We start from the raw sequence: 14,339 nt of genomic DNA on the forward strand, positions 1-14,339 counted from the left end.
TACATATGATTATTAAATAGAGTTAATATCATGAAAAACCTTAATTTGGTATACTTGTGACAAACTTACCCTGAGTTAATTTTTTGACCACCATAAACCTCAAATTAGTACACCTGTGATAAATATACCACAAACTAATTTTTTGACCACCAAAAACCTTAAACGGATACATTTATGATAAATTTACTCTCCGTTAGTTTCCGTTAAATCGGATTAATACCATAAAAAATCACAAACCGGTACACTTGAGATAAACAGAGGGTAAAATCTAAAATTAGTATACCTATCAACTGTCACGTATCATCAAACTCAACAATTCGATTGTAAAATTTAATTAAAGGGATTTTTGATGGAATTATTAACATTATTAATTATTTACGATGATTGCATGATACCAAGTCGAGATGGCCGAGTTGGTCTAAGGCGCCAGATTAAGGTTCTGGTCCGAAAGGGCGTGGGTTCAAATCCCACTCTCGACACGTGTGCTTTTTCTTTTTCTTTATCTATTTCTTTTTTTTCTTTTCCAAGGTAACCACGTTTCCAAAGATTTGACTTTTATCTTTCATCTTCTTCTTCTTCTTCTACTTTTAAGAACAGGAACGAACAACGACCCCTTTATCACATGAATTCGTCATCTCTTTCTTGTCTGATGATTCCCCAAGAACGCAACCGTTGATCCCCCCCCGTGATCAGTCCGACCGCGAACATCGTACCCATCTCCACGAACCCACCAACTTCCAAGCGCCCGGATCCAAATTCTTGCGGCGTCGACTCCTCGGGATCGTCGCTTTTTCTTGCATCTGCGCGCGTCCTTGGGGCCGAGGGAGAGTGCCAATTCTTGAAAGTTTCCTCATTTTTTCTCGCCAATTCGGGCTCTTTCGGCTCGCGGTTCTGCGCCCGATCGTGGGTCCTTCGCCAAAGCCGTGCGGACGCGAGGGATGGCGGGTCTTTGATCTGATCGAGGCCAAATTTTTGGGTTCCGAACTGGCGGGTGTTCGATTCTCGGATTAAATTTCGTTCTTTTTTCCGACCGCTGTGTCGACTGCGCAACCGTAAGTTGAATTCTTGGTTACGAGGATGTTCTTGGTTTTTTTTTCTTTCTTTCTTTTTTTCGATGTTTTGGCTGCCGTTTGTTTTCTGTCCTGGTTTTTCGACATGAATGACTGCAATTCTGGGCCGGTGCTTGTCTGAACCTACGCAATTTGTCGGAAACTTGAACCGTCACGAGAGAGAAAGGAAGGTTTCAGGAGTTCGTCCCTATGATAACATTGAATCTATGCATTTTGTTATCAATGCTGCATTTTGACAATGACATGATGCCCGATCCCTGCTGTTGATGGTGTGGGCTCACTGAGGCCTCATGCCGCATTGGCAATGAATGGCTGGGTCTAAGGCGTTGTCTGCATATTCATTCCATTGACGTAATTGGAAGTGTTTTCTATCTCTCGTGATGACTAGCCTACTTTGTAAATGTGATGTAGTACGCCTTCGCCATAATGTTATGATCTTGGCTGTCTTTGGCTGCATATAGTGGTACTATCTCACATCTGTACTAAGAACTCTGTACATCCATAAATTTATATACATTAGCTTGCATGGTTCAAATTAAGCCATCTGTTCAACAGTGGCTGCTGTTGTTTGTAACCTAGAGTTTGAGTGTATATTGATTTAGTCTCTTCTAAAGAATCCTATTTGGACTCTATGGTTTTCCAGGTGCCTCATGGCATATAAGGGCATCCCAAATGAGAGAAGGAGTAGGAGTTCGATGCCTATATTTGTCGTAGTTGGTTTGTGCTGTGTCTTCTACATTTTGGGTGCATGGCAGCGAAGTGGTTTTGGAAAAGGAGACAGCATTGCAGTTGAAATCACCAAACAGGCAGATTGCAGTATCCTCTCCAATCTACACTATGAAACACATCAAAACGGCGATGCCTTGATAATGGATGATTCCAACACGGACATCAAGGAATTCAAGCCATGTGGTGATCAATATATTGATTACACGCCATGTCAGGACCAAATGCAGGCTATGATGTTCCCTCGAGAAAATATGAATTACAGAGAGAGGCACTGTCCCACTGAAGAAGGGAAGTTGCGTTGCCTTGTCCCAGCGCCCAAAGGATATATGACCCCATTCCCATGGCCCAAGAGTCGTGACTATGTTCCCTTTGCCAATGCACCGTACAAGAGCTTAACTGTTGAAAAGGCTGTCCAGAACTGGATCCAGTATGAGGGCAATGTGTTCAGATTTCCAGGAGGCGGAACGCAGTTTCCAAATGGGGCTGATGCTTATATTGAAGAACTTGCTTCTATCATTCCGTTGGATAATGGGGTGGTTAGAACTGCACTCGACACTGGATGTGGGGTATGTGCACTAGTGCGAATTACAAATATTTGTTTCAAATCAGTTATTCTTGTGTTAGATTTCTGCATTAGGTGGATCAACTGTTCAATAGATGCGTGGAAGTTAGATTCATTTAGATCTTGTTCCTATTGTGGTGAAAGCTCTCTCACTGTTGCATATGTGCATGTCTAATGCTGTTTTTCAATATCATTGGGTTTTGTATTCACATTTGCTCATGTATGTTCATAGGTTGCAAGTTGGGGTGCATACCTGTTCAAGAAAAATGTTATAGCCATGTCATTTGCACCCAGAGACTCTCATGAGGCTCAAGTTCAGTTTGCACTGGAGCGAGGTGTCCCTGCAGTTATTGGAGTTCTTGGGACCATAAAACTGCCATATCCAACTAGAGCTTTTGACATGGCTCACTGCTCTCGCTGCTTGATACCATGGGCTTCCAATGGTGAGTTTAATTTAGGAGTTGCTCACATCAATTGGTTTTCAAGATTTTATTGTCCTTCGACTGTAGACTTCTGTTCAGTGTAGTCCATCACCAAGTTTTCACATTTCCCCACATCTTTGTTTCTCCGTTTTCTTTTCATTAAAGGTCTTTTTTAGGCTGGTCGAGGAAGGTTCAGTTTCGTGCTGATATTATGCAGGAAGAAATTTGGCATTGGATTTTGACCAGTCTCACATAACTTAGGAACTTTCCTTGGAATTCTTGCCACAAAACACATGCGGTGTAATATTCCCTTTATTTTACTTTTTTTATATTTTATAGTCTTCCTTTGCAGGTGGGATGTACATGATGGAAGTTGATCGAGTTCTTAGACCCGGTGGTTATTGGGTCCTTTCTGGTCCTCCCATTAACTGGATCAACAATTACCAAGCATGGCAGCGTCCAAAAGAAGAACTTGAGGAGGAGCAAAGGAAAATTGAAGAGACTGCCAAACGTCTTTGCTGGGAGAAGAAGCATGAAAAGGGAGAAATTGCTATATGGCAAAAAAGAACCAACTATGATTCTTGCCATGGCAAAGATCTGGAGCCCGCAGTGTGCAAATCCACAAATCGAGATGATGTCTGGTACATCCATGACCTTCAACTGTATCTGTCAGTTTCTTGTTATCTTGGCATTCAGTCACTGTTCTATGCTTATTTTACTTAAAATTTGGCTGAGGGGGTAATTGATCTTAATAGCACTTGCTAGAGGCAACAAAATCCTTAATGGGCAACCACCACCCTTGTTTGGTCTTTATAGCGCCTCGAGTTATGTCATACTGTAACCTGGACTTGAGTATAGGTATGGTACATGCTGCTCTGTGCTTGTCATGAGAATAAGAAAGGTTCTATGGGAGCATGTATTGACTGGATAAATGACTGGATACTGTTGGAACTTATGCTAGGGTCTGCAATATTTATCAGGAAGATCTATAAGTGCTCATGTTCTTAGAGTTGCTGATCTGCAGGTACAAGATAATGGAGGCATGTGTTACTCCATACCCTGAAACTACTGATCCAGAAGAAGTTGTGGGTGGGGCATGGAAGCCATTTCCAGAAAGATTAAATGCCATTCCACACAGAGTTTCCAGTGGTTCAATACCTGGAGTGTCAGCTGATTCATTTCAGGAGGACAACAAGACGTGGAGGAAACATGTAAACTTTTACAAGACAGAGAACAAGATTATTGGTTCAGGGAGGTATCGGAACATCATGGACATGAATGCTGGTCTGGGGAGTTTTGCTGCAGCTCTGGAATCTCCAAAACTATGGGTCATGAATGTCATGCCCACAATAGCTAAGAGAGACACTCTTGGTGTTATTTATGAGCGTGGGCTGATAGGCATATATCATGATTGGTATGTTTTCAACCATGAATCCTTTTCGTTCAACCAGAAATCGCTATTTCCTGGGCGGTGGAACTAAATTTTGATAATTCTAGGACCATGAGCTCAAATCGCTTGTCTCTTGTTTCAAAAGTCAGTTTGTGCTGAGATGTGAGATATTGCATCCAGTTCTTGTGGTTCTTTATAGGTTGTAGAACTTATGCATTACTGACATTGTTTTTTGTGCCGGCTATTTATGAAAGCACCAAGTTTCGATTTGTTAGACAGTATGTTTGTCGCTTGGTTGGACGTCACTTTATATTGAGATTTCATCGGTTTGGGGTGGATACAAAAATAGCAATCACTGAAAACCTTAAGCAACTGATTTGCGCAACCCTTGAAGCAGAACCTAGAGTCTGATGACTTCTGTATAGGCGTATGTTCAGTTACCTGTTAGCAAATTTTTTGGTAAGTACTCATTGACGAGCACCAACGGGGTTAATTATTAGATACTCCCAGTGTATCCTCCTTCCCTCTCGCATGCACTGTGGACCATATGGGACCTATGGTAATATAAGAGGAGTCATTATACTCCTGGAGCATGTAAACCAAGGGGATGCAGTCTTTCGAATCTTTTACTAGGGATATAACAGGTGCCTATCAGCTGCTAGTAATCATCATTTTCTGTAGAAGCAAGCCATTGTACATTTAAAAACAGAATTTTCGCCGCATGCGACCTTAATGTGCAATTTACTGTGCATGCTCCTTTAAGGAACCATAAATCCCAATTATGCTTATTTTCGTTATGGCATCTTCTCAAGTTGTTCTGTTGCTTAATAAGCTTCTATCGTGGCTTAAAATTCCTCTTGACCTATGGTTTCCGCGATCAGGTGCGAAGCCTTCTCCACATATCCGAGGACATATGATCTCATTCACGCGCATGGAGTTTTCAGCTTGTACAAGGATAAGTAAGTGATCTCTTAAACCTTTTCATATGATTCACTATTCAGCTGTAGGTGATTGATTAAAATCTAAGTTTCTACATAAATAGCATCATTAGATGGCAGATCGCAGGAAGTACTGGAAGCCACCTTATGATGGGAGTATTGATTAGAGGTGGTTTAACATAAAGATCATGATTAACATCATTAACTTAAGTTTCTCGATTGTAATTAATGACTGCAGGTGTAACATGGAAGACATTCTCCTCGAGATGGATCGTATCCTACGACCAGAAGGAGCAGTCATTTTCCGGGACGAAGTGGATGTGCTGCTAAAGGTGAAGAGGATTGTGGCAGGAATGAGGTGGAACACAAAGATGGTGGATCATGAGGATGGTCCTCTGATCACCGAGAAAGTTCTCTTCGCCGTCAAGCAGTACTGGGTTGCCGGCGAAAGCAGTTCTATGTCCGCACCGCAGATGGGTTAAAGAAAGGATGACTAGAGTGCAGTTCTTGCATGAACACTGCTGCTTTAGCCGTTCAATGACAAAGAAACTCATTCCGACTCACTTGCGCATCCCCAGAGAGAGGTGTGATAACGTGCAACCCTTCTAATTTTATGTACAGATGACCCTAATTCTTCAAACAATCTATAGTCCCTTAGCCTTTTCCTTTTTTCTTTTTCCTTTTTGTGCTTCTTCAAATTCTTTTTTTCCTAATGAATTTTGCAGCACTGTTAATGCTAACTGAGGCCGGTATGCGTCTCCCTTGAACATGACTCATTAGCATTCTGTTTGAGGGAAGCTACCGGCCTCTCTTTTGTAATTCCACTTTCAGATTTCTGGAACAATCATTTGTTATCCGTTTGCTTCTTAGTACGATATGCAAACTGCTTTAGCATTCGCTGCGGGTGCATCCAAGTCCGTGCTTTTTCCTCTGCTAGTATTAGTCATGGGATAAATATAAAACCTAAGCCGAAGTAGTAACTTAGCTGATTATGGTGGAGAGACATGCTATAGCAAATAAGGGACTTCCATTGCGATCACTTTGGAGTTATTACATTTGTAGATTGTCTGTCAGTTATGATAAGAGAGATTGAGATTCTATTCTTCGCGAAGGTCATACCAGGGAAGTTGTTACGAAAGGAGGTTGAGCTTTCAAGGTCCTCATCCCTATGAGGGCCAGGCAAACTGACTTGTAGCTTGATAAAGGGCGGATGGAAGTATAGCTGGGAATCCCACTTATCTTATAAGGAAAAAGTCTTTCTCAGTATCTAATGAACCGAACGCTTCAGCCGGGAAGAACAAAGTCACTGCTGGACCAATGCTAGTAAGTGCCAAATCAAAAGGCAATGATAATGTTCTCAGTAGCAGATGAAAGTTCTTGCTTCAGCTTCAACACCGTTGATTTCAATGTATGTTGTAAGAGAACCCTACAATGGTAAACGGCCATCAGAAGTATCCTCGGGACCGGTCGAGGTTATACTTAATTGCGTCAATAACGACCAGATGAGACGCCTTTTTGGACACCATGTGAATAATCCGATTATTGTATCTACTCGATCACTGCAATAATTACTAACAAAAGTGATAAATTTATTGCACTCGTGCCAATTCAGTCTTAAACTTTTTTAATTGTCTATTTGAGTCCTAAACCTTTTGATGATTTGTCAATGTACTCAATCACTGCAATAATTACTAACAAAAGTCATAAACTTGTTGCACTTGTGCGAATCAATCCTAAATCTTTTTAATTTGGTTATTTGAGTCCTAAACCTTTTGATGATTTGCCAATGTAGTCCTCCTGGCCAATTTTGATCGGAAATGCTTATATGGACGCCAGACGTCCTATATGGCATGCTTTGCGCTAATGTGGACAATTTTTATAAATTATTTTTTAAAATTGTTAACTTTTTTTCTCTTCATTTCGTTTTCTTTTCTTTTCTTTCTTTTTTTTTCCTTTCTTTTCCTATTTCGACCGGCCACAGGCAAGGGCCGCCTTCGCCTAGGCGATTGTCACCCACGCCAGACCTGTCAAGGATGACGGTCGCCTACGGCGGTGAGCACAACCCTTGCCGGCCACATGGTAAAAGAAAAGAAAAGAAACAGAAAAGAAAATGAAAAAAAAGACAAAATTCAAAGAGGTTTAGAAATTTAAAAAACTTTGCAAAAATAGTTCACGTTAGCGTCGGGCATGCCACATAAGATGGTTGGCATGCCACATAAGATGGTTGGCATTCACGTCAATGATTACATTAGCACATCGTCAAAAGGTTTGAAAGTTTAGGACTAAGGCTGCGCATGGCAACCATTTTGTGCCTAAGAACAGATTCTACTCAGAAATGATTCTTTTTTATTCTGTGCCCAGAAACAATTTCTAAGCATTTGAAGGCGTTTGGTAACTACCCAAAATTTCTATTCTTAGAATAGAAAAAGAACAGAATGTGTTTGGTAACTACACAAAATTTCATTTTATTAATAATATTTTAATAATATTTTGAATTTTTTTCTTTCTTTTTTTTTTCTTTCCCTTCTCTTCATTGGCCAAGGCCGGTCGCCGGCACCGGCGACTGGCCACAGGCCAAGGCCGGCGAGGGCATTGTGGCCCTCGCCGCCGGCGAGGCCGGTGACGACGGACCTGGATGGCGACGGCAAGGTCAGCCTCGCCTTGGCTGGGCGAGGCTTCGCCGTCGTGGCCCTCGCCGGCCCTGGCCCGCGGGTGTGGGCAGCAGGCCGAAGAACAACAACAAACCAAAAAAAAGAAGAAAATGAAGAAGAATCAGAAATGGAAAAATTATTCCAGAATCAAGAAGCTACTTTTTTTTTGCTTCTTGATTCTGTTCCAAAACTGATTCTGGGAACAATTTTTTGCAAAATTGTACCCGGGCACAAAAAATTTAACAAATGGATTTCTGCTCCTAAACTGATTCTGGGAACAAAAAAATAGAAATTTTTACTATTTGGCAAGTTGCCAAACATGCCCTAAATGGACGTAAGTAAGATAGATTTAGGACTTTCTTGGTAATTTTTCCCAAGATCACTTTCAATTTGACGACGAGTTACGATGGAGATAGACATAATAAACATCTTCCTAAAAGTCTCCATTTCACATTCGTATTATGTAGTTTTCAAGTCACTGTGGAATCTGGTCGAAAAATGTATTGAAAAGTACATTCTTTGCACCTGTTTTTGTCCACATTAAAGGCAGAATAATTTGAACTAAATTAATTGCTCGTGGAAGAAATTTAACGATTCCATGGTGTTGTGTCCGCGTTAGGAGCTGTTGTAATTTACTGAATGAAGATGATGCAATCTCTTATCTAAACATCTGAGCTAAGATTGAATCGTTGGCCAAGTTTGCAATTAAGTTTTACTTAACAGAACAGATACCATTGTGGAGAACAAGATGATACTTTGGTGGGATCAAGATGACCCATGTCCTTTAATGTAAGTAAGATTAAACAAAACATGGTTTTGGCATTTAAGCACAGTGAGATTCAGATGAAAAAGGATAAAAAGGACACTTGCCTGTCACTCTCCAAGCAAACTAGGCCACGATCCAATTTCAATGTGACCCCACCAAAGATCTAGGCATCGAGACTGGTTGCTACCAATAAAGAACCATGAAATGCCAAGCATAGCAACCCTCTAATGTATCAGTTCCCCATTGCTTAAGGCACATTTTCAACCTGTCCATGCACAAAAAAAACCTCCCAATACGATCTGCCTCCTAAAATTCCTCTCTCTCTCTCTCTCTCTGCAGAGCTTTAGCTATTGATCTTGCTCTCTCAAAGTTAGTTAAAGCAGCAAACCCAAATTCCTTCTGCTGCTCCTTGTTGGGTTCTCAGATAGATCCATGGAGGGTGAAAATAACTACACGGATCTTCGAACAGCTTCTTTTTCAGTTTATCTGAATTCGGCACAAGAGAGCTTCGTGCAGAAGCTTGGCGAGTCGGCTCGGTTCTCTTCTCCTCCCATCCCTTTGAGTGAGGAGGATCACATTCCGAAAGGCTTAGGGAAAGTCACGGCTAGAGAGGGTGAAATCGGCATCTTTGGTGCCGAAAAGTACTTCAACATGGACATAGATGAAGACTCTGCTCCAACACTAGCGGATGATTACGCAAAGAAATTCGGGTATAAGAAAGAAAGTCATCTTGATCCTTATCCTAGTAGCTTGAAGACCAAGTCTGGAACACCGAGTTTGAGCTCTGAGACGAGTTGGAACAGCCATACTTCTTTCTTAAGAAGCTTTCAGAGGATTCCATATCAGGGGAAGCAGAACATCTCCAACGGGAGAAGCTTTTTTGCAGGACTTAGCTGCAACAAGTCTTGTTCAGATAGGAAGTCCATATACGTCAGCAAAAACATTCTGGGCAGAGGAATCCGACGAGAGGCTATCAGAAAAGAGAGTACAGAAAACGAGAACTTATCCATCAGAAATAAGCAGTCTCAATCTCAACCAACATCTCAGGATAAAAATGAGTTGAGCTGCTCGAGTTTCGAAAAGGCCAGAATGGGTCCAAAAAGAGAGGAGCACTTCGCTTTCCCAGTGCTTCATGATGGGTTGCAGAAACTGGCTGTCCAAAGACAAATGAGAGAGGAGATCAGAACCAAAGTAGAAGAAGAGCCCCGAATCTCTCTCGAGGTATTCGGCTCCCGCGCAAAGAAGAAAGGCGATGCGGTGGTGATGAACCTGGAGAGGAAACTATCAATTCTCACATGGGATGCCATTCCAAAAGCCCAAAGCTTTCCGACTTCATCCAAACGCAGCGAAGTAAACGATGACATGGAGAGCGAGGCAAGTTCTGATCTATTTGAGATAGAAAACCTATCTGGCACAAGTAGCGTGCCTCCATTATTCACTAGGCAAATATCCGATGGCTTCTCTGGGTGCATGACTCCCACCACTTTGTACGAGCCAAGTGAAGCCAGCATCGAGTGGAGTGTTGTGACGGCCAGCGCAGCCGATTTTTCAGTGGTCTCTGATTATGATGGGAAGGAAGTTTCGCTTTCATCTGGTTTCCAGGATGCTAGTCTAGTCAAAACTGCTAATGCTAAACTAAGCCAAGAGAAATCATCAACAGAAAAGCAGGGTCCGAAACCCCCATTTAGCGGAGGTGGATTATTGGGGTGCAAGAGTCATAAAGCAGTGAAAGTTGCTGAGACTGCACACAAGGCTAACGACAAACCAAAGATCCCGCGGCCCCACCCGAGGTTGGATGCCTCCATGACAATAAGGAAAATTGCAAGCTGAGGCTAAGGTGAAAGACCTTGATTTCTCGTAAGAGAGGTGAGGAGAGAACTGAGAAGCATGAGTTTTTCTTTTCGTTGCTCTTTTCTTTTTCCTTGTAAACTTTTCCTAGCATTTGATGTCAATAACAATGAGGAGTGATTATCCTGAGAATACGATTGTGTTTGTTCTTTGAGGGATTATGTAATACTTATCCTTGAAAAAACAGGGCCCATGTCTGGTGCCTTTATGTCATTTCAGAACAGAGCAGCTGAATTAGCCTGTAAAAATCAGGATTTTGATTTAGTTGGAGCTTTCTAGGCAATTGTCTGAGAGTGTTTCTAGAGGACCTGGATTGCTTGACCACCCTTGTCTGTTAAATTTGTAAGTTCTGTTCATTCTTGTCCTGCTTTAGGAATGGAGGTGTTTCCTATGATGGGGCCTTGTTCTCTACTTTAAACTAAAAGCCACTTTTAAGTTTGATAGGCCAGACTCGTCTTTCTCATGAGAATGCGAATGGGTTGTCCTTTTCTGTCTGTAACTAAAGTTGAACAACATGTGAAGTCGATGCTTCAAGAATGTACAACTCGAGAAAACCCGATCTCTATGCAAAGCCTGTCAATGGTTCCCTAATATACTTAAGCTTTTGACAAGAAATTTTTAACAGTGTAGGCTGAAAGATGATGATGATGATGCATTCCTCCTGTTATTAGCACTTTTCTCACCTTTTTCTTAAGCAGCATGCGACTGTTAAGTTCAGATACCAAGCTTGGATGCGACAAAGCTTCTTTAGCATAGCGAAACGGCCTGAGCTCACTACATGAAGATTTGGCATTGGAACAGAGTCATTATCCTGATCTTTTGGAGATTGTTCCCATCATGGACACACAAAAGATCAAGTTCTTGAACTTTGTGAGAGAATGCAACTTAAATTTACCACGAGTTCAAATTGCAAAAGTCAATGGTAATTTGCCTGTCATAATCCAACAGAAACCAGTACTCTTTGAGCACCTCACCATGTTTCTGCTTTCTTCTTGACCTTATAGATGATTCAATGTCTCCGCTGTTATAAAGACAGTATGCAAAGTGCGATAGAAAATTGTTTAAGGTTCAATCAGTCAGACTGCTTATGTTCTGGTGTACTCGGTCTTCCGGGCAATCTCCGTGTTTCTCTTAAAATGCAAGATAAGGCATCGCTTCCTCTGCGCTACATGATGAGAGGAGTTTCTTTGTTTGGTAAGATGCCTTTAATGGAGGATGCTACTAACAGAGATACGATTTGTCAACGAATGTCGTCTGCAATGACAGCTTTAAACCCAGCTCATCATAAAAGCGAATGCTGATATGTCAATTAACACAAGTTGTTTTGCTTGTGCATTTTAGTGGACAACCCAACAGCTAAATGTGGAACCCATTCTTGATCCTTTTCATATTCGTTTTTCCCCACTCAGTACCTAAGGTTTGGAATCTTGCAGACATTCTTAATCTCACATTGGCCTAATTTTTGTTAGAACATAAAACAACAGATATCCTTCTCTTCTTTTTAGTGTTAATACAGCAAAATAAGGCGAAATTGCAACTCGATATAGAAATGAGAAGATCTACAAACCTTAAAAAATTGGCTAGATTAACTCTGTCGACACACCATTGATAGCAACAAAAATCAAGTACTTTTAAATTAGGATCGGTCGTTTTGAACCACAAAATGTAATAGCTGTTCAAGTTGAAAGCATGTTGCTCCGCAAAAACTCCTTTTCACAATTCTTTCAACCTTTGAAAGGAACCCAATTAATGTGAGATCTTAAGCATCTAAGGGCATGATGTGACCAACAAAAATTAGTGAACCACATAGACAAGCAAAGAAACTTAAATGCAGAAAAGATGGGGAGTTGGCTGTCACTTTTGAAATCTTCAATGGGGTGGAGAACCAAAATAACAGTACTGGAAAAGAAAAAAGAAAATGTTATATATCCTTGGGACTGTTATCTTAAACAAATCAAGCCTCGGTCCCCACATGAAAAACATGCTGTCTAGAGAGGGATGGACATTTATTGAAGAATTTAATTTCTGACAGAAATTCTCTAGGTATTTTCTTGAGAAATCAGGCCACATATTGGCTTTTGCCAAACGGAATGTCTTGAAGGGAACCTTTATAATATAAATAGAGGTGAGTTTCAGCATCAAATTAGTTTGCGCAGTAATGGTTCTCATGGACCACCTAGAAACACATATGGTTGCCATGAGCTACTGGAGGATTGAAATGATACACAGCAGGCGATCACCAGAGAAAGAAATAGAGATTGAAATGGAAGATCCCCGCAATTTTTTTGTGGCCAAATTGAATATCTCGCATTCGGCTTGATGGCATGCGTGCTGAGCTTGATCTAGAGAGTTCAGACAACTCACAATAAAATAGTACAGCAAGATAAGAACGAATTCAATTTCGAAGGTGATTAAAATCTTTGTATTTTGATTTGATATCCTAAAAAGCCACTTTCTAGTCTGTAGTTGCAATAGTGACCGTTAATAATGCAGGCAAAAGATGCAACAACATGTCTAATGCAAACCGGGTCAATATGTCTTGTCCCTCTCTAATGTTCACAAGATTTGGACTTCGATGTCTTAAAATAGTAACTTGTCCTCTATCTAGATTAAAAGGTGAAAGGGGAGTGATGATGACCCTTTGGTACCAAAAAAGAAGTTTCTTTAGGGGCATCAACAGTACTGGCGGCCCTTTCTAATGAGATAACCACCCCCATCAAACTTTTTGAGTTTTCCATAAATCGATTTTCTTCTTTACAACAAATCGACGCGAACTCGATTAACATCGTAAAATAAGTACATATGTAGTAAACAGTAAATAGGTTCCATGCATGGATTAACACAACACTCCTTTAACAGTCTCTTATCCTGCAAATCCAATTGAGGAGTCTGTCAGTTGTTTCTATTGATTACATTGTTTCCCTTCAATTCCCTTCCTGTCTCATGGACCCCCCCCAAGTGATTCTAAGAATAATAGAAACAAGAGCCAAATTGTCAAGCAAAAGCGAAACAAAACATGTAAGGCCCATCTATCAGGGTAATACAACATGATCCAAAGTGCTTATTACAGATGATTTTTCATTTGAGCCAGGTCCATGTCCCTGGCCCATTCTGCTCTCATCAGCCCTAGAATTTCCTTCCCCTTATGATGTCCATTTCTCCACTTATATTAAGGCTATGTTTGGGGAATGAGGGGGAAATGGGGGTGATGAAAATTCGAGTGAAAAACTATGTAAACTTTAAATTCTTCGCAAGATGAAATATGAGGGAAAATATAGGATTTCTAGGTCTTTTTCTTGCATTTAATTCACCTCGGGTGCTACGAAATGTAGCCTAAGAAAACAAACGATCGATTTTCAAAGGAAAAAGGATAGACAAACGAATTTGTAAATGCAGATTACACAAATTACCTTCTCATGCATTCTTTTGATTTTTTGTAATGTTACTATGAAATATGTGGGTCGTTTATCCATTTTTTTAGCTCACTTGAAGGACACAATGTATTAATGAATTTACGCCACGTTTGAAATGATGTGGGTACAGTTTAACATAAGGGCATAATTATGAATACCGTTAGATTGTTATATTTGTTGATATGTATTGAGTTCTTTATTTTTCTTGAACTTATAATGACACTATTTTTGACAATAACTAAATGTTGTGTAAATCTTCATAAGGTCTGATTTTTAAAAGTATTTAATACAACAATCGAAAATCTTGAACTTTTAGGATCCAGCAAGCCCCCAAGACCACGGCCACGACCACGACCACGGCCACGACCGAGCCGTCCCGTGAAGGTTCAGAGATCCGTGCCGTACGAGGTTTCAAGAACTCACACGACTCACAAGACATTCCGATTCTGGGTGGTCTTGGGTTCGACTTTCAAGATTCTACTTTGGTTGCTTCGACCGAGTTAACTCAGCAACTTGCGCACCGTTTCTTTCTTTGGTTGACGAAACAACC

General features: G+C 40.9%; 2 protein-coding genes and 1 non-coding gene across 3 annotated transcripts; all 3 read left to right on the top strand.

Moving 5' to 3' along the window:
- The first annotated feature begins 398 nt into the window (after positions 1-398).
- On the top strand, positions 399-479 carry TRNAL-AAG (transfer RNA leucine (anticodon AAG)). Its single transcript has one exon. It is a non-coding gene; the product is annotated as a tRNA-Leu (tRNA).
- A 92-nt stretch (positions 480-571) lies between these two features.
- On the top strand, positions 572-5,965 carry LOC115678859 (probable methyltransferase PMT2). Its single transcript, XM_030602330.2, has 7 exons — positions 572-1,052; positions 1,714-2,365; positions 2,594-2,804; positions 3,136-3,424; positions 3,808-4,197; positions 5,055-5,132; positions 5,350-5,965. The coding sequence occupies exons 2-7, from the start codon at positions 1,721-1,723 to the stop codon at positions 5,591-5,593; spliced, it is 1,857 nt and encodes a 618-aa protein (XP_030458190.2). The 5' UTR covers positions 572-1,052; positions 1,714-1,720; the 3' UTR covers positions 5,594-5,965.
- Positions 5,966-8,765: 2,800 nt separating this feature from the next.
- LOC115678759 (protein PHYTOCHROME KINASE SUBSTRATE 1-like) lies at positions 8,766-10,732 on the top strand. Its single transcript, XM_030602190.2, has one exon. It carries the CDS (start codon positions 8,961-8,963, stop codon positions 10,356-10,358), a length of 1,398 nt encoding a protein of 465 aa, XP_030458050.1. The 5' UTR covers positions 8,766-8,960; the 3' UTR covers positions 10,359-10,732.
- Positions 10,733-14,339: the final 3,607 nt, after the last annotated feature.

Source organism: Syzygium oleosum, unplaced genomic scaffold (genome assembly GCF_021117445.2).
Source record: "Syzygium oleosum isolate NSW1041296 unplaced genomic scaffold, Sole_v2.1 Sole_v2.17, whole genome shotgun sequence".
In the NCBI taxonomy this organism is placed as follows: Eukaryota; Viridiplantae; Streptophyta; class Magnoliopsida; order Myrtales; family Myrtaceae; genus Syzygium; species Syzygium oleosum.